Raw genomic sequence first — 19,070 nt, forward strand, 5'->3', positions numbered from 1 at the left:
TTTTTATTATACTTCTTCCAGCATATATATATCCCATGTTTCTTCCTCTTCCTGCCACTTTAGAAAATGCTTGGAATGCTATGTTAACAAAAGGGTTAGGTATGCATGTGCTCTTCCTACACAACCATGTAATCTTACTACCTCTCAGTACACATTGCTTACTTTGAGTTGGCATACTTGGCCCCCTTCCTAATTTTTTTACGACTTTTTGGCACAGTTTATTTTAGTTGTTTTCTCTTAATTTTTACTTTGAATATAGAATTTACATCACATTATTTGGCTTGACGAGAGGGATCGGAGAAGTATAACAAATAAATCTCAAAATTGAAAAAAGGAATCACTAAAAAAGACGACTCTGTTTCTGAAACTTTTTTCATTTTTGCCGATCAAAAAAAAATTTTTCATTTTTGGTCTATATTTTTTTACATTATGAATTTCTCTCGTCAAAAGGAACGATGCGGTGGAAAATTTTGACTCAAATCTAATAAAAATAAAGAAAAAACACCCAAAAAAAATCGTGATAAAAAGTCGCCAAAGAGTTTGGCCTAATGTATGATCAATGAAAGGGCTTCATTTGTTCAAGTTTAGTGCCTTTATTTGTTTTTTGTTTTTTTGGAGAAGCACATTCCTTTTATAAAGCACAAACTCATTTACAACTCGAAGGGACATACCCCTGAAAGAACACAACTCCTAAGACACCTGAGACAAAACCTCAGAGAACCACTAGAGAGAATAAAGGAAACAAGACCAAAAACACTTAAAGGACTTCCTAATCTTTACAGATTTTGCCTATACAAAACAGGTGGAGCAAAAATCCTATTTGAGAGCCCCCAACTGCAACATAACTCCATGTTCTTTTGGGATTGTTTGACACCCCTCTTCAAGTGCACTAATTCCCGAATAGAAGTTACAGTCTTGAGTATAACATGATCAAGAGAAGAAAACTTAGGCTGAAAAATCCGTTGATTACGTTTTATCCACGAGTTGTAGACACAAGCAGCTAGCACACATTTCAAAAGCCAACAATTAAAACCAGACCCTTTAGCATTCTGGATATACCAAGCAATCATATCAGGTAAGGAAGAAGGGATTTGAGCAGCAGAAGATCGTTGCCTTTATCTGTTGCTTACATTGGTGGCATATTTTTAAGTTTAATCTTATTACTAGCTTGCATTACGTGGCATATTTTTAAGTTTAATCTTATTACTAGCTTGCATTACGAACACATCTTGGCTTGAATTTGGAGGGCTCTGAATGGGGTTTGCCTAGCGCCACACAAATTGAGTTGTCTCTCTCTGTCTCTCATCCGCCGAGGGAGGGACACAAGGTCCTGTGTAAATACGAACAGAACAATAATGGAGTATTAGGAATTGGGTCAGGGACCCAACTCAAAGGTTGGACTTTGCGGCTTTGGTTTGATGGCCATGGAAAATGGAAACTCCAAAAACACCCTTATCACAGCCGAAGAAGAAAGCGAAGCTCTGGCTCTCATCAGCGGAGCTCCTCGATCGGACGTTTCCACCAACAACAATTACTTGTAAGCTAAATCTTTATTTATTTATTTCTTTCTTTCTTTACATATGTAGTAGTATATCTTATATATCTAACTATCTAAGGAATATTGATTGTTTTTCCTCAATTTTTTCATTGTCGGACATGAGATTGTTGCACAAATTCACTAGAGTCTATTGTGAATCAAACGCTTGGTGTACGTAACTCCGGTGCCAATCCCTGTTCTAGTTATATGATTTCTGGGATGTCGATCCATTACAGAGGACTACAAATAACGGCTACAAAAGTGTGGACGATGGAGAAGTTTGAACTGACTGTGTATGGTTGTCTATGGAAGTCTGTTCATCTTTTTGTAGAGGTTATCCAAGGAGAACTCTTCTATCTGTCGACGCCAAATTTAAGGAAGGAGATGGAGATGGAGATGGAAGATTATGGATGCTATGTTCCCTGTGATGGAGGTCATCCAGAGATACGATTTATAACCGCCAACAACAGATTGAAGTGTGAGGCGAAGTTGGGGGAGACAGCGTTGGAGGAAAGAACGTAGTTTTTGTACAGCTTTCGCAGAGACACTTTCAGTTAATTTTGGCGCCGATTTGTCCTTTCCTTGGCTAAAGAACGTGATGTTTCAGTGTGAGATGTGTATCTGATTAATGGAAAAAGCTATGGTACACATGATATACCGTATGTCTAAATTATGACAATTTGTGATTTTCATTATGCTGATTTTTGGTTTTCTAATGCATATTTATGATGCTAGTTACGACTTATACTTTAAAATTTACCTGTTGAACAGATCATTAGCAGGTTATCTATAATTAAAAAATATGATTATTATGTAACCATAATTATTCGTACCAGAATCCATAATACTTGTACCCCAACCAAATATATGCGTACAATATCAAAAATTAAATAATGCTACCCACAAATGTTATAACAACACCATAAATTGGCATTATCTGACCACAATGAGTCGTACAAAAAATTCTTTGACTCATATGATATTCCGTAACAAAATCAAAATATGTCGTAGCAGAATCAACAATTGTTATACCCAAGCCAAAAATATTTGTAAAATATCACAAATTATATAAAATAACCACAATTGTTATAACAACACCTAAAATTGTCATTTTCTTACCACAACGTGTCATATCAAAAGAAAACATATGTAAATACCACAAATTATATAAAAAACCACACTTGTTATGACAATACCATAAATTGATGTTTTCTTACACCACAATGTGTCGTACCAAAGTAAATTACTTAAAATATTCCGTAATAAGACCAAAATATATCGTACCATGATCAACAATAGTTATACCCAAGCAAAATACATGTCTAAAATACCACAAATTCAGTAATATAACCAAAGTAGTTATGACAACACCATAAATTAACGTTTTCATACCCACGTGTCGTATAAAAAAAACTCAATCAAAATGTTCAGTTAACGATAGTTATAATCAGCAAAATACCATACCATAATTAAATAATATAACCACAATTGTTATAATAAAATCATAAAATGGCGTTACCTTACCACAATCTGTCGTTTTTTTTTTTTTTTGTGATGATATATTCTATAAAAATATGAAAATATGTCCTACAAAATTCCACTATAACAAAGCAAAATATATACGTAAATTAAATACCACATATTGAATAAAATAATCACAAATATTATAATAATGCCATAGATTGTCATTACCTTAGCACAATGTATTGTACAAAATTTAACCTAATTATTTTCAATTCTTGCCAAATAATTTTTTCAAATTTTAAAATTTTCACCATATTATCTTCATTTTCAATTCCCTCCACACTAGTTTTTCAAATTTTAATTTTTCCCTACACAATACCTCCAATAATTTAAACTAAAAATGAAATTCTCGCTCAAAATTTTCATCAAAGAAATTCACCGAAAAGTAAGTACTATACCCAAATTTTCGAATACAACTACAAGTTGTGGCAGGACAAATGTCTATTTTGGTACGACATATTTTGTGGTACGACGTATTTTAGAACTAAAAATGAAGTTTTCGCTTGTTAGTTGTGGTCCTGACATATTTTAGTCTTGCAATAATAATTGAATAAATTTCTTTTGGTACGACAAGTTGTGGTAAACAAATGTCAATTTTTTGTATTGTCATAACAATTGTGGTTATGTTATTTAATTTGTGATATTTTAGACATGTATTTTGCTTGGGTATAATAATTATTTATTATGGTACGACATATTTTGGTCTTGTATCTGGTATCTTTTGATCAATTTCTTTTGGTAAGACACATTATGGTAAGAAAATATCAATTTTTTGTATTGTCATAACAATTGTGGTTATGTTTATAATTTGTAGTATTTTACACATGAGGGAGAGAGAGTCAAGGAGGAGGGAATAACCTGTTACCTGCTCAGCTATTTTTTTATTTTATTAACAGATTTAATAAATGGGTGGTCCGGATTATTCAATTTTAAATCATAGGATTTAAAATTATGATGCGTACAGTACATCTCCTAATAAGGGGTGTGTACCATAGGACTACCCTTAATTAATAGGTCTATTTTCCTAAATATGTGGGTTTTAAAAGGAGTCGGTTCGCATATAGAGTTGTAATTCTTCATTAAGGGCATTTTTGGAACTAAGAAAAGTCGATAAACACCTCTCCCTTTTAATAGAAGTATAGATAGATATAAATATAGATAGATTGGTTGTTTTCAAAAAAATCTTCGGGCAGCCCTCCTACGGTTCCCTCATCTATGATTCTTGGGAAAGAGGATCAAGTTGGCCTTGTAGATCATTTCAAAGCTATAGAGCTCACATGGAGTCGACAAAGAAAAAGATTCTTTCCTGCAACTTCAAATGTGAAAACAAGAAAGCAGAAAACAAAGATGATGCCAAATGCAGAGTCAGTTTTTGACACTACATAATTGTTTTTGGTGATTTTTTTTATCCCCCATCTTGGTGATAAATGGCTGCATTTGACTCGAGTGTCCATAGTTTTTGTTTGCAATTGGATTTTGTTGACTAATACAGCCTTTTTAATTTCGAGAAATCACTATGTTATTTGGGTTTTATGATTTTATCTAGGTATGAGATTCAGAGTTCATTATTGTTCCATACCTGGTGAATTTGTTGTCATTAAGGACTTTTATGGCCCTCCAGAAGTCCAGATGTGAATGGCATTTCACTTTTGGTTTTCAGAATGCTTTGTGAGTGTGGCTTGATACTTGCTGAGAGCATCCTCATCATAGTATATGACAATTTTATGCATCATTTAATTGCTAGTGTTAGTTTTCAAGACCTATACTCAAAATTAGTTCACCTGAATATTAGATTGGACTCTACATAGACTGAGATATCCTAGCTAACATTGTACACTGAGGTAGGATGCGCTATATGTGTTACTAAACTTCAACCCATCTGAAACGGCAGTCTGAACTAGTTCATATTGGTAGTTCAACTAATAGAATTACCAAAAATATGAAGTTTGCAGTATTCTTATGATTGAAGAACCATTAAAGAACTCAACCAGCTTTTATTTGTGAGATTAGATCTCGAGGTAAAAGAACAATTCATAAGAGTTGCAAATAGATTGAATATACAAATCTATTTCTAATGCTAAGCTCTTTTCAGGCACCTCTAATTACTATTTATATTCTAAAGGTTGCACTTCTTATAAGAGAATAAACTCATTGGTTTTTGTCTATATGTTTTGGTTTTTGAACTCAACTGTATTATCCCACTTTAGGATGAGGGTAGGGGCGGCAGTGATCTGCGATACTGCGTCGTATAAACTTCGACGACAAATGAAAAAGTAAGTATAGTTAGCTGATGAACTCTTCTTGGATTGTTCAGCATTTTTGTTTAAAGGAAAGGTCACCTCTGTACAGTTTCTGAAGAAGCAGCCTTGTGTTTGTTACCTTTTGAGACAACTTTTTTTTTTTTTTTTGGGTGCATCGGAAATTCCTGAGACGCCTAGATGAATGAGATTTTGTTCCCTCTGGCATTTTGTATTCTGACACTTCTCATTCATAATGTTAGGATTCTGCATTCATTCATCTTCTTCTTGTCCACTGTAGTGTTTCTCATTACATCTCAGTAGTTCCTCTCTAACATTGCAGGGTTTCTCTGCAGAATTTAGACTGTAATGGAAACTAAATTGCTAACGACTGGAAATTCAAGGAATACTAAGCTTGCAGTTACCAGACAATTGAGATATAGGTTTCCCGCAAGAAGCCGCCTTGGGGCTTGCATTCACAAGACTGCTTTTGCCTTTGGCAAGAGACTCTATTCTCGTGCATATTTTCTTCACATATCCGACGTTTCTTTTCTCAACAAGTCCAAGTAAGTCACACTTAATCTGATGCTTGTTTTATGCCTATTGTATCACAGATATGGTAGTCCTGCATGGAGAAATTTAGGCTGTCTGTTTTGACACGTAAAATATTTTCCCGAAAATAATCTCTCATTTTCAGGGTTTGTCTGCGTGTGATTGGAGACCAAGAAAAATGCGAAGGTTAACAAAATAACTTTTACAGTCTTAATTTATATAGGCTTGCAATGAAAGACCAATTCACCATCATTAGGAATATTTGCAGCACCGCAATTAAATCTTTACCAAGCAAATATTTTACCGTGTAAAATGGTTTATGTGAAGGAGAAGAAAATAACATGCGGCTATGAGTTTATGGGCTTGGAATGAAGGCCTGCTTCTCCATCGTTGGGTCGGTGGGCCTTATTTAGAGTATTTGCAGCACTACAATTAGGCAATTATTCTTTCTGGAATTTTCTGTTGAGGTTTCATGCCAAACACTGGAAACTAGATATAGTAAATTTATTCTGTATGTAAAACATTTTACATGGAGAATATTTCAGGTAAATCACTTTGCAATTTACATTGGAACAACAAAGCCTTAGTATGTTTAGTTTTATGAGCACAGGGAAATAGTAGTGCATGTTATTGTAAGATGGTATTACGTTATGCTCATGGTCTGATTTCTTAACTCAAATTGCATAGGAGGTTGGCTTGGCCTATTAGGAGCAGTGCAGATGGTGGTGGATTGAATCCTTCCCAAAACAACAACAGCAGAAACAGGACCCGACTTATTAGGGCTGCCCAAGCCATTCGACTAAAGTTGAGTGCACGAATTAAGGAGATATGGAAGAACTTTCCAATGAAAGTACTCTTTTTCCTGGTGGGTTTTTACTGTGCAACTGCCTTTGCTACAGTTATAGGGCAAACTGGAGACTGGGATATTCTAGCTGCTGCTTTATCTGTGGCTGTTGTGGAAGGGATTGGGGGTTCTTACATATAGAACTTCTCGTTATTTATTCAGTAAGGTTAAGAGCTTGATCACCATGTTTAATTACTGGAAGGCCAGTCTCTCCCTTGGTCTCTTCCTGGATTCATTCAAGTACAAAATGGAAAATGCCATTGGCTTAAGCAACCCCTTCAATTTTGAAATAGATGTACTCCCTGCATTCTGGTAGCGTGTTTCTAGGACAAGGTGGTCAGAATTAGTAAGTTAAAAGCTTAAACCTCATCATGTTCTTTACATGAAAATTGCAGGATAGATAGAATTTTACTCCAACAGAAATGAAAATTGTCGTGTTCCCTATTTCTTGTGTTACGAATTGAAGTTACCAAACCGAGCCTTGTGTACCAATCAATTGGGTTCGGTTATATGTATTATGTTTTTCTATTAAGCTCTGTCGAGGGCTGCCTCTTAACTTGGATTTACTAATTGAAGTTCTTTTGAGAAAATTGAACCGAAAAATGAGTGCCTACCCAGCTGGAGAGGGAAAAGGCCATTCAAGTTGGAAGCCTACAATTACAACAAGAGAATAAGAAAGATTTAGATTTGAGGCAATAGGATGGCCTTCGTGTTTTGGAAAGAGCCAGACAGTAAGTAAGTTCATACGGAAGTTTCAGCTGTTCTTTACCTTGCTGAGATATGTTGCGATTATGCAAAGTGCAGGTGTCAGCTTGCCACTACAAAACCAATCCTGTTTTTGCCGGGCATTTTGCAAGCAGCAGGACAATCTCAGGTCAGAGGAGAAAAAAGCTCTCTCAGTTATGCCATGCTTAATGATTTTTCATCATTGAGCAACAGTTTGATTTTTATTTTTTTTCCCTTTGGGAAGTCGTAACCTCCTTGAACTGGTCCTAAATGCATACTATTGTAGGAAGTCTGAGGATTGAAGAATTCTTATACTCTGAATGCAGCTCCAGAGGCAGTTAATATGGACATTGTACCCTTGAAGCTTGCAGAAGACAGTTTCACCGGCCTACCTCAAAACTTCAGAGGTGGTAGTAAATGTGGAACAACTGGCGGTCCGATAAATATGAAAAGCCAAAAACAAGGTGTCTTAGCAGAATTGTTGTATTGGGCCCAACTATTGGTTTTACATACTTGTGGAAAGAACATCTTGATAGGAAAAAGAAAACCTTGAAAAGCAACTATATGGTTCGGTATTACTTAGTCGTTGGATGGAATTGGGCCCAATTTTGTAATTGATACTCCAATTTCTTGGGTGCTGATATCTTTCACGAGCTACCGTTATTGCAACGATACCAACACACTGCAGATTTGTGTTCTTGTGATCAACACTTTCTTCACAGCAGTAATCTTCGTGAAAGTTTAGGGCGTGAAAATTTGCGATCGCACTCTCCATTTGCACTTTTTAAGCCGTTCTTGTTTTGTTCTTCACTTCTCTTTCCCTCATACCATTAAGCTTATTACGGAGCGCATGACTTAGATTATTTGTCCTCTATGCAGACGGAAGCTAAATTGTGCTTACTGTTGGTTTAAGAGTTGGTCCAGATCAACATACCTGGAAACAGTTCTGTAAAGTTCTAGACAGCACTGTTTACATCTCTAAACAAAAAACATCTTCTGTGAAATCATATACACGTTCTTGGTGATTTCTTGAAAAGTGAATTTTCGAATGATATTTTCCAGAAAACATTTGCCAACCTTTTTCGTTATTTTCACTAATGCTAACAAAAATGAAAGCAATACTAATTCGCTATTTTCACTAATGCTAACAAAAATGAAAGCAATACTAAACTAGCCCCTAACTGAAGGCACAGTCCAGATACCAATGCCCGAGGGCCACAAACCATTATACCTCCACCATTACTATTTTTTAGCATCAAAATTTATCATTTGTGAGCAATCAATAGTATCCAAAAAATATTATTTACAGCTCAAAGAAGCAGGTAACCTCCTAAACCAACTACAGGCCAACTGCTCAAGCAGTGAAATGGCAATTTGAAACCAGATGCTCCAGTTCCAGAAAAACTAACACGTACTAAAACACCTCCTATGAGAAGGCACAACCTGCACCTAACAAAGAACTTATACACACATGGACAAATTTCTTACAGTCAATTAGTAGTTCATATCACCGAGTATTTATCATGCTGTAACTATACTGTGTTTTTCCCTCGTCAACAGGAGAAATAGCCATCAGGAGATTTCAAGAAAAATCATCAATGTACTGCCGATGTTATGCGGATTGTACTTATCCAAAATTATGCATCAATTAAAGGGCCAGGATATGCAGGAAGACTCATTATCCTCTTGTCTAAGACTGGACCTCCAACTGTAAAATGATAAAGGCTTTGATAGTTTGATCCTTTCAACCCAAGAAAGTCATGCACTGCAAAAGGAAAAAAAAAACCAATAAAATTTGAGTTGACAACTCGAAAAGAAGGGTTGAACTAACATTTAGCATGCGATGCAATTACTTTTGCTTTTCATAAGTTAGGCAGGTCGTGAGAGGAGGCATGCTTGGTTGGTGGGAAAGAGCACACCTGGCCACTGATGGACAACATGAACTCAAGTATGAGCGTCGGATGTGTGGATGTGTGTGTGATCGTCAGATTCATCTAATTCTCAAAACAAGGACATGGTATATTTATCAAATATACATTTATTCTATTTTGTAGGGTAAATGCTGTTCTACAATATGTCTTAAAGCATTCAATGCATTGTTGCATACCATTAATTTAAGATAAACTCTGACTTACAAATTATTCTTCCCAAGTGAATTCCAACAAAAATGTTGGGACATATTCCGTACCCATACCCCCCTAGTGTCGAGTATATGACACTGCTACTTTGTATGCTTAGAAGAGTCCATGCAACATAGAACTGTTACCCCTTAAGCCTAGCTGGGTGCAATGGAAATCGAGATTGTGTGATTGGTCCACCTGTCAGTTGCAGGGAGGGTGACACCAGGTCTAATCATGTCTTACAGGCCGTGAAAGGAAGGAGTAATTGCATCTTTAACTCATGCAAGATAAATAAAGGAAAATGAGGAGGAAAACAATTTCTCCCATGTTGGAATTTGAAGAAAAAAGGAGCGGAAAATTATAACATAACTTGAACTTAAAATGGAAAAGATATGGAATTTAAAAAGAAACTAATTATCAACTTATTTTATCTTGTGTCTTATCGTTTCCCCCCAAGCTAGAAACAAATAATATTTTTTTTCTTTTTTGTTCAAAATTGCTCCCTAAGTTCCAAACACACCCTTATTACTTTGTTGGGACCAGGGTTACCTGGATCGCGGATCGCTATGGTACGCAGAATGGGAGTGGGAGCATAGTACGCCATAACCTTCGGAACACGGTAAGGTGAGGGTAGGCTTCTTCAGATCATATGTTCGGAACAAAATTAGTTCTTTCCAAACGCAGACCTTTTTTTCGGATTGGTTTAGTACTAGTAGCATCTATGCAAGGTAATGTACTTATCAAATCAACAATGGAATTAATTTACAAGGTCTTTTTTTGTTGTATCTTGTATGCAATGTAAGATAATCATTTGTGTGCCATTTTTATAATCGGATCACTGAATCTCCATTCCAATTCCTACCGATCCCGGATTGGGATTGTTTGATCTGCATCACAGTTCGTAAATCGTAACCCCTATAGCAAATTGTGGTAACCCTGGTTGGGACTGGTTTGGCAATTTGGATTCCAATGAGTCAAAATTTGATTGAAGGTACACTACTTGACGTCTAATATCATAGCGGCTGTGAGGTAGGTTGAGTTTTGGCTAGTAGTAGGGGAGTTTTATTCCCTCTGAAACTCTCTCTATGCAATTCTTTGCTTACTGATCGATTTCATATTTTATCTTTAGCATAATGAAATTTTCTTTGCTGGTAAAAAAAAAATATCATAGCGGCTGCGATATAAACACCACTACCTGATTGAGCAAAACAGTAGACATTTTGGCACCTATGTTACATGGACTCAATACGGGTAGCCATAGAGTGTATTGACAAAAAGCCACTTGGCTTATTTTTTTTGTCTGCACTCATTTATTACGCATTTGTTAGTTTTGTGTCAAATTTTGTGGATTATTAGTTTGTCTCGACGAGAGGAATCGGAAAAGTAAAAAATTATGGTCCAAACTTGAAAATTTTTGAATAAAGCCAAAAATCAGTTAAAAAGCCAGATTTTATGGCTTTATTAAAAAAAATGAGTTTGGACCATAATTTTTCACTTTTCCGATTCCTCTCGTCGAGACGAAGCAAAAATCCACAAAAATTTAACGTGAAACTAACAAATGTGAAAAAAAAATTTGAATAAAGACAACAACAAAAAAAAAGAAGCCAAGCGGCTTATTTAAGCCAAAACACCCCTTACAAGCAAAATTATCAATACCGTTCCGTATCGGCCAGTACGTACTGAATTATCAAGAAAACGGTACTCTGACCCCTTAATTCCGTTCCGGCCCTTACCGGCCATCTCGGACAATACAGGCCGGGTACCGGTAAATTCGTTCGAGATATAAAAACATTGTTTTTTTTTTTTTCCTTTTTTCTGGTGGGGTTGATTCACACGTTTAACCCAAAAAAAAAAATTCAGGGTTAATTGGTTTCCGAATCAATTTTTCCAAATTGCCTTCGGCCAAGGCCCATTTTCCCGAGCGCGCGAGACCTCTCCTTGGGTCCTCATTCACAAGCTCACTAGTGTGCAAAGTCATTTAAGATGGAAAAGAGTTTTGTAACTAGGCAATGTGAGACAAGAGACAAACACATAGGTATTTTATGATGAATTGCATGGTATGGGGGATTTTTTTGAATTATAATTATATATAATTATTATATATATTGTAGTTGCGGTAAATCAGAAACAATACCCGGTATTTAACCGGTACCGATACGGTACGTACCGGTAGGAAAACCGGTACCCTGACCGGTACGGTATTCAGAACATTGCTTACAGGTACACATTAAAATATCATGATCATATAATTCTCCTTACAGATACAACCGTACACATAATAAAAACTCCATATACCTAAGGGGCTTTTTTCCATTTCTTAGATAATGTATTGTTAGGAGTCATGAGAGTTTTGATGCATAGTTTCATGGTAGATTCGAAGTCATACGTTCAAATTATCGAAAGAGAAAATAAATATTTGACTTCCATATATGCTTGCTAGGTGAATGTCCAACTGAACTTGTCGAACACGAAAAATTTCACATAACCTAGAATTTTTCTCCGTCTTCTTGGCTCCATATCTTGTTTAGGAGATGTCATACAGCATGTTGACACGACTCACACCCCCATGTGTCGGGTGTCCGAAACGGGTATTTCTCCCTTAAGAAGAGTCCATGTAACATATTTTGGCAGCATAAATCGAGGATTGTAGCTTGAATATTCATTCATAGAGTAGTCACAATCATTGAAAAGGAGAGTGGCCCAAAGGAGCCAACAATGAGCCGTACCCCATATATCTATTCACGAGCCACTTATTGTTGGTCCAATCATGCGTGAGAATAGCGATGTGCCCACCACCTAATTAACTACCATATGATGATCTTATGTCCAAATCTTACATCCAAATAAGATTCCTTAGACCCAATTCAACTATATTTGATTCTGGTACCTCCTACTCTGTTGGCTTGGCATATGAGATCTCATTTGTGAAGTTCTTCCTCTTCGTCGTAGGGAGGGGAGATGATGACATGGAACACACGGGATAGTGTCCTAGGTAGATCAATTAAAAGGATCTTGACAAGAATCATTAGAGGGACATAATGGTTGACACTTGCAATATAGCAAATCTAAACGCAATGTTTTAAAACCGGACCAAACTGGCCGATCCAACTAGTTAAACATTTGTCCTGCTCGTGTTCCGATCTGAATTACCCCAAAAAAAAAAAAAGGGCATGTTATTAAAACCGGCTTCATTTTTAAAAACCACGCAAATTAGATGGTTTAACCGCCAACCCGAGAAAACCGCAACAGGTTTGTTGAACCATAGAGGGTAAAAGTTTTACTGAGATTCAAGCCATTACTGCTGCTGGAGTTGAGTGTTATTGGGACCCTCCTCGGGCAGAGCACCATCAAATGGCTAGGGATGGCCATTTGTACCGAACCTATGGGTACTCAAAGCAAACCGCTCTTTTTTCGCCGACCATGACTGATTTTTTCCCCATGGGTACGGATATGGTAGAGGCAACGGGATAACCGAATGGGTTCGGTTCGGTTATGGTTTCGCAGCTACCCGAACCGATACCTGAACCAAACCATATTATCTATAGTTATGGTCCTTGTACATAATTTTGTAACTTATTAATGTATGTAGATAGTTGATACACGTTTCAGATTAGGGTTAATGCTCACTTATGCTTTTAATTTTCAAACACAACGCCGCACCCTCCTGGACACCTCCTCCCTCCATTCTCACCCTCCTTCCTCCGGCAACGTCCTCTCTCTGGCGTCCGACGTCTGAGCTTCTCCGGTGACGTGTTTCTCTATCTCTTCTCCAGATTTCCCACGACCTTGATTTTCTTCGCAAGCCGTCCAACGTTAGAGCTTCTCCGGATTCCTGTCCGGTTCTTATATTTTTGTCTCTCTATGTGATTTCGACAAAATCCACTCCAGAAGCACATGGGAAATGCCTGATTCAAAGTTAGAGAGACGAAATCATTTTTGTTTTTTTTTGTTGGATCATTTTTGGCTCTTATTATTTTTGGTTTTTTTGCTGAATTAGGTGTGGCACCTTTTCATTTTATACAGTCAATGGATGTCTCAAGTTCTACAACACTACAACCCACCAATGTGAGATTCTTCCAAATCTGTGGACTACATTTCTCAGGCAGAATTAACTCTTAACTCCTCATCTTTCACTCCACATAAGGCTGATCCACGTACATTCTATACATTTTAAGACACTGATATTCTTTTATATCCTAGTATTAGTTAGTTTTCTTTTATTAACTCATTTGACGTAATTATCAATAATTTCAGACATAATAATGACATACGGTTCAATTCCGGTTCGACTACGGTTGAACCGATGACCCGTCTACCCGGTCCCTTTTCCAGTTTGCTCTACGGTCTGGGTTTCAAAACATTGCCTATACGATCCTTAATGCTCATGTAAATTTTCCCGAACCACACCTCCTCCTCTAATGTCCCCTATTTAGTTCTACTGATTAACAAAAAAAAGTACAGATCTTTTCCTTTTTTCACTTGCTTCTCTCATTCATTATTTAAGCCCTACGGTGTACCTCTACCTCAAGGCATGTAATTTATGCAACCAATAATTACCAGAAATGCTACCCACAAGATTTCTTCACTAGTGCTACATGAAGACTCATTGCAATACCAATAACCAGAAAATAGTCTTGACTTTTTCAAGGATAGTCAGAAGACAAATCTAGAAGAGATCTCTCTAATAGAACAAGCATCTCTATGTGAAATCTCAATACGAGTTCTAGTTACCAAGAATGATTAGGTGGGAAATTAGGATATACTACTATAAGGTAACAGGTGAGGAAAAGGAAAACACACCAGGATCATCGAAGAAGCAACCAATTCCAGTAGCTGAGATGCCAACTGCATGCGCTTCAAGGTACAACACCTGACCAAGAACTCCAGTCTCCCAGAATAACCGAGGATACATCCATGCCCCCTTGGAACGCAATGTAGGCTCAAGGTGAGCCACCATGCCTAGACTGAAGCAGCCATCACCGGCAATATCCTGCAGAAGATTATGGCATCTAGTCAAGATACAGGAATACTACAGAAATACCAACGCTTGTTGGCATAACAATACTCACAGATCGTTTCCACCGAAGTAGCAAACTAAGGAATTGGATCATAGTGAACAGAATTAGGAACTACAAAATTAGTCCTTGTTTCATGAAACGCATATAGTTCAAGAGCTATTCGGGATACGGCTACAGGCAAAAAAATGGTAAGCTTTCAATTCCAGAGACAAGTCAAATAAAATAATCTAACACTCAGAGTCTAATTATGGTGATAATGCCTGGATCTTGTGATAGTATTGGCCAACTATGTTTCCAGTACATTATGCAAAAATTACACACGTGTTAGTTCAGTAAAAGTTTGGCAAACACTATTTCCCATCAAAACGGCCAATTTATATCAAAATGACCGACTCTGATAACACCATTTTTTTTTTCTTCATACATTTGAAAAACAAGCAGCAAAACATAGTCACTAGAGCATTTTTGATTTGCTAGATTTCAACTTATGTTCCTGGTTTAAAATCCAAAGTCACAAAGTTGAGAAGTGGGAATATGAGATCGGCAGTACATAACATGTTTCTTGCATGTCATAAAACCATATGAAAGATAACATGTAGTCCAAGCAAAACATAGAGGAGAGATATTCCTAGTCATTAGCATCCCTGGACTCGTTCTATGCTTCTATAGTCCTATGCCACATGCTTACTTGTGCACTTACTAAACCCATGATATTCAACAATTTAGAACTCATTCCATAGCATGATAAAAGCAAAGGTCGGCAAACTTACAATTCATTACATAGCCTTGTCAAGATTTGGATACAGTGAGACCATCCTAGGAAACAGATGCATCTCTATGTCATAAACATACCCATTTTGGAGCAAAATACATCAGCTAGGAAAATTTAAGAAGAAAAACTCATATAAGAAGAGACATATGTACCTGATGGCAAGAAAGCTGTTTAGCAAGCTTCCTACAATCACCTCTAACAAGTTCATACAGAGGGAGATCATCAGGGCAACCTTCTGGTTTCTCCCACTTAAACTCAGACTTAGTAGCCTTCTTGATATCATCAAAATGGTCTTCATTCCTCACCAAGAAATATAAACCCTTTGGCAACCCTTCAACGCGATGAACAAACAAAGCAGCATGCACCTCAGCATCCCAACACATGGCCCGAAATGGCAATGCCAATTGTTTCCTTTGTTTCTCCCCGCTTCCAGAACCCGAAGGAAGACAATGTAGCAGAATCTGATAAAACGTTCCTCTCTCCATAGCAGTTACTCCATCCATATCCACTGCACTCCGCCGCTTCCTGACGACCTCCCTTACTGTAAAACCCTTATATGACCCTTCACTAACCAGTCCACTCGGTTGCAACAGATCAACCATAAATTTACTTCCTACCTCTAATGGCTTCTTCACAGCCTCTGCTGTTCTATAGATTATATCCCAGCAAACATGCTCTTTACTGAGCACATTAGGCTTTCCTTTCCACTCCAACTTGGAAAACTCCAATATAGCCGAACTCAATACTCCATAATCCACGTCAAATTCATCAACCCCAATGGGAAAAACAACAAGAACACAATCAGGGTGCTCGAATTCGATCTCGGGGAACTTCCCCTTAACCGGTCTAGACGGGATTTTGAACTCTTTGTAAAACTCAAGCCCCATAAGCTTCTCCAACTCCACATAACCCAACCCATCAAGAATCCTGACATCCCAACCCAACTCCGCCGCAGCCATCGAAACCGCGGCAACAGCATGACCCACGTCATGATTACAATACCTAAACGCCCGCTCGCCGTACTTCCAGGCCTCACGCCAGAAAATGGACGAAAACCCGATAAGAAAAGAACCCTCCGGGAAGAACTTGGGGAAAAACCCAGAAGGGATATGGGCTCTGATCTCCAAAGAATGTTCTTTCGGGGCGTAATGCGCCACGAAAGGCGAATTCGACACCGAATCGATCGGTGGTGAAATGATGTAGGCCTCGGTTGGGTGGAGGTTGCCGCTGCTAGGGTTTACTCGGAGCGACCAGGTGGATAACCCAGAAGTTTTCCAGGCCGATAGGGCGAGAGAATCGTAGAAGAGCTGAGAAACGGTGGATTTGGAGAGGGGTTTTGGAGAGGGGAGAGAATGGAAGAGGGAAGAAAAGAGAGGGGAGTTATTATTATTATTAGGGTTCGAGGGATTGGGATCACTCTGATCAATGGGGAAGTGAGAGAGAGGGAGGAGAGGGGAAGAGATGTAACGGCGAAAAGGGTTGGGCTGGTTGGCCCAGTCGAGGCCATGGGGGCCCCTGGCGTAGTTGGTGAAGGAGTGTTTGGTCTGGTTGTGGTAGTTTATGGCTTGGTTGAGTTGGTCTGGGTCGGGGTGTAGTGAATGGGATGGTGATGAGGAAGACATGGTGGACATGGGTGGTGGGAGAATTGGAGTGGTTTGCCGGTGGAGGACGGTGGTGCGGGGTGGCGTGAGGAGGTGGTGGAGAGAGAGAGGTAGTCTGTGATGAAAGTGCGGTGGCATCCTATTGGCGGTGCCTCTAGTTTCTCTCTATAATGCTGCAATCCATCAATTTTTATCTAGCAGAAGATTTGTGGTGACTTCATGTGACGGTTGGTGGGAGTAAGATTCTGTAAGCTGAAGAAGTTTCCCGAATGTTCCACACAATTAGGAGGACCAGAACCAAATGTCAGGTGATTTGTGGGCGTGTAAATGGAGAACTTTTCATATTCAAAAAAAAAAAAAAAATGGGGAACTTTTCTTGTGCCATTAGAAGATATACATGTAGGGATGATGCTATGATGTCTCCGCGGTCATTTAGGAGGCAGTGTAATTTTTGGTATAAATTTACAATTATGAGTATAACTAAAATTTGAGTGTTGCTACAGGTACCGAAATTGGGGGACCGAAATCGGACCGACGGCCGCCGGCGGGCCGTCTCCGGCCACCGGACGGCCGATCCGAGCCGTCCAAAAATTCTAAAAAAAAAAACCGAGGGGCCCCCGCGGGAATCAACGTCATCCGAGGTGTGTAGGGTGCTTGATCGGAGCACCCCTTTTCGTGTGTATATGTAAATTTATACACACGAAAAGGGGTGCTCCGATCAAGCACCCTACACACCTCGGATGACGTTGATTCCCGCGGGGGCCCCTCGGTTTTTTTTTTTAGAATTTTTGGACGGCTCGGATCGGCCGTCCGGTGGCCGGAGACGGCCCGCCGGCGGCCGTCGGTCCGATTTCGGTCCCCCAATTTCGGTACCTGTAGCATTTTTGCTAAAATTTATTATAAGCATAACAAAATTCAAATAATGCATAACCAAAAAATATCCAAAAAATCAACCAAAGCATAACAAAACTCAACCAAGGCATAACAAACAAGTTATGTCTTCTTGTTATGATTTTGTTATGCTTGTAATGGATTTTAGTTATGTTCATAATGATTTTGTTATGTCAAAAGTTACGGTGTCCCAAAAATGACCGGAGACACCAAAGTCATTCCTTTTATGTAGGGCCTATACATTTGGGTACCGGAAACAATTATGCTACATAAACAACAATTCAAACATAACCTATCACATACATTTATCATTAAAATTAAAGAAATCTCTATTATAAAATAGAAGGGTATGGGGACAAATTGTTACAATGGCTCAATTTGTTTGATCCTCTAAGGGTTGATGTGTGATCTCCAACTCTCCTAAGAAAATGCCCACAATCTTTCAAATATTTCACAAAAATGTCATCTCTTATTTTTACCCAGCTTTTGTCGTTGTCATAATAGTATAGGTTATCTGTCTCCTGTCATCTTTCGAATCCCCACCGAGATCTACAAATCCCGTCGGAAGCTAGGCCAATAAATATTTCTTTCGATTATAAAAAAAAATAAAACATTCCTTTGGGATTTTTGATTTATTCCGGCAAAATTGATTGAAGAAAGTTGCGTGAAAACTGGGTCAAGAAAGCTCCGTGAAAGCAAAGGTAATAGGTCTAACAAAGACACCATTTTTTGGAAGCCGTGTGAAACATTCCTTTGGAAATTTTATTTTTTTTTAGTATTTGGTATCTGTTTCTTTTTAGGATGCAAGTAATGTTTAAATTTCAATCTAGCTATTGTTCCAGATGAAATTTGTGTCCGTTTCGAGTGTTCAATAAATTTGGGTGATTTTTTTGGTATGGGTGGGTCGTTAAATGTTACACATAATCGAGTTTTGTTTATTTGACTCCTCTTGACATTCCGTTTTGAATGATAGTTTAGTAGTATAGTCCGCATCCAGGTCCATGTGTTTTCAGACCCTTCTTTTTTCTTTTTCTCTCGTCATTTTTCTGTTATTATCGATTTTTCCGTGCCTACATAGCCAGAAATTGATGTAAGTCTTAGCAGAAATTGAACTTCAGAATAGTAACTCCATTGGTACATAATTTTCAGTAAATTGAGCCAATTTCAATCGGGATAGGTAGTGTCATAAGCACGGGCAAGCACTATGCCTCTGGTGATCGCTTACACTGAGGTATTTCAACCATAACC

At 38.0% G+C, this 19,070-nt stretch overlaps 2 protein-coding genes and 1 pseudogene across 3 annotated transcripts; 2 read left to right on the forward strand and 1 right to left on the reverse strand.

Annotated features, from left to right (window-relative positions):
- Positions 1–1,183: 1,183 nt before the first annotated feature.
- LOC131324720 (ycf20-like protein) lies at positions 1,184–7,138 on the forward strand (annotated as a pseudogene).
- A 301-nt stretch (positions 7,139–7,439) lies between these two features.
- LOC131324728 (uncharacterized) lies at positions 7,440–8,970 on the forward strand. Its single transcript, XM_058356816.1, has 2 exons — positions 7,440–7,568; positions 7,747–8,970. The coding sequence occupies exons 1-2, from the start codon at positions 7,475–7,477 to the stop codon at positions 7,971–7,973; spliced, it is 321 nt and encodes a 106-aa protein (XP_058212799.1). The 5' UTR covers positions 7,440–7,474; the 3' UTR covers positions 7,974–8,970.
- Positions 8,646–17,158, reverse strand: LOC131324706 (uncharacterized). Of its 2 annotated transcripts, none has more exons than XM_058356789.1 (3): positions 15,483–17,158; positions 14,341–14,530; positions 8,646–9,185 (listed from the first exon to the last, which is right to left on the reverse strand). In XM_058356789.1, exons 1-3 carry the CDS (start codon positions 17,067–17,069, stop codon positions 9,058–9,060), a joined length of 1,905 nt encoding a protein of 634 aa, XP_058212772.1. In that variant the 5' UTR covers positions 17,070–17,158; the 3' UTR covers positions 8,646–9,057. The 2 variants fall into 2 exon arrangements, with proteins under 2 accessions (XP_058212772.1, XP_058212780.1); XM_058356797.1 differs by lacking the exon at positions 8,646–9,185 and adding an exon at positions 11,971–13,445.
- Between the last annotated feature and the right edge of the window lie 1,912 nt (positions 17,159–19,070).

The sequence above is a fragment of the Rhododendron vialii genome, chromosome 1a (genome assembly GCF_030253575.1).
Source record: "Rhododendron vialii isolate Sample 1 chromosome 1a, ASM3025357v1".
Lineage (NCBI taxonomy): Eukaryota > Viridiplantae > Streptophyta > Magnoliopsida > Ericales > Ericaceae > Rhododendron > Rhododendron vialii.

Bases quoted from the DNA above. Each gene is read 5' to 3' on its own strand.
- LOC131324728 (XM_058356816.1), top strand. From the start codon at position 7,475: ATGTTGCGATTATGCAAAGTGCAGGTGTCAGCTTGCCACTACAAAACC. The intron at 7,569-7,746 runs GTCAGAGGAGAA...CTCTGAATGCAG, and splicing joins AAGCAGCAGGACAATCTCAG to CTCCAGAGGCAGTTAATATG.
- LOC131324706 (XM_058356789.1), bottom strand. From the start codon at position 17,069: ATGCCACCGCACTTTCATCACAGACTACCTCTCTCTCTCCACCACCTC. The intron at 14,531-15,482 runs GTACATATGTCT...AATCTTCTGCAG, and splicing joins AACAGCTTTCTTGCCATCAG to GATATTGCCGGTGATGGCTG. The intron at 9,186-14,340 runs GTGTGTTTTCCT...TTCCTTTTGCAG, and splicing joins TTGCTTCTTCGATGATCCTG to TGCATGACTTTCTTGGGTTG.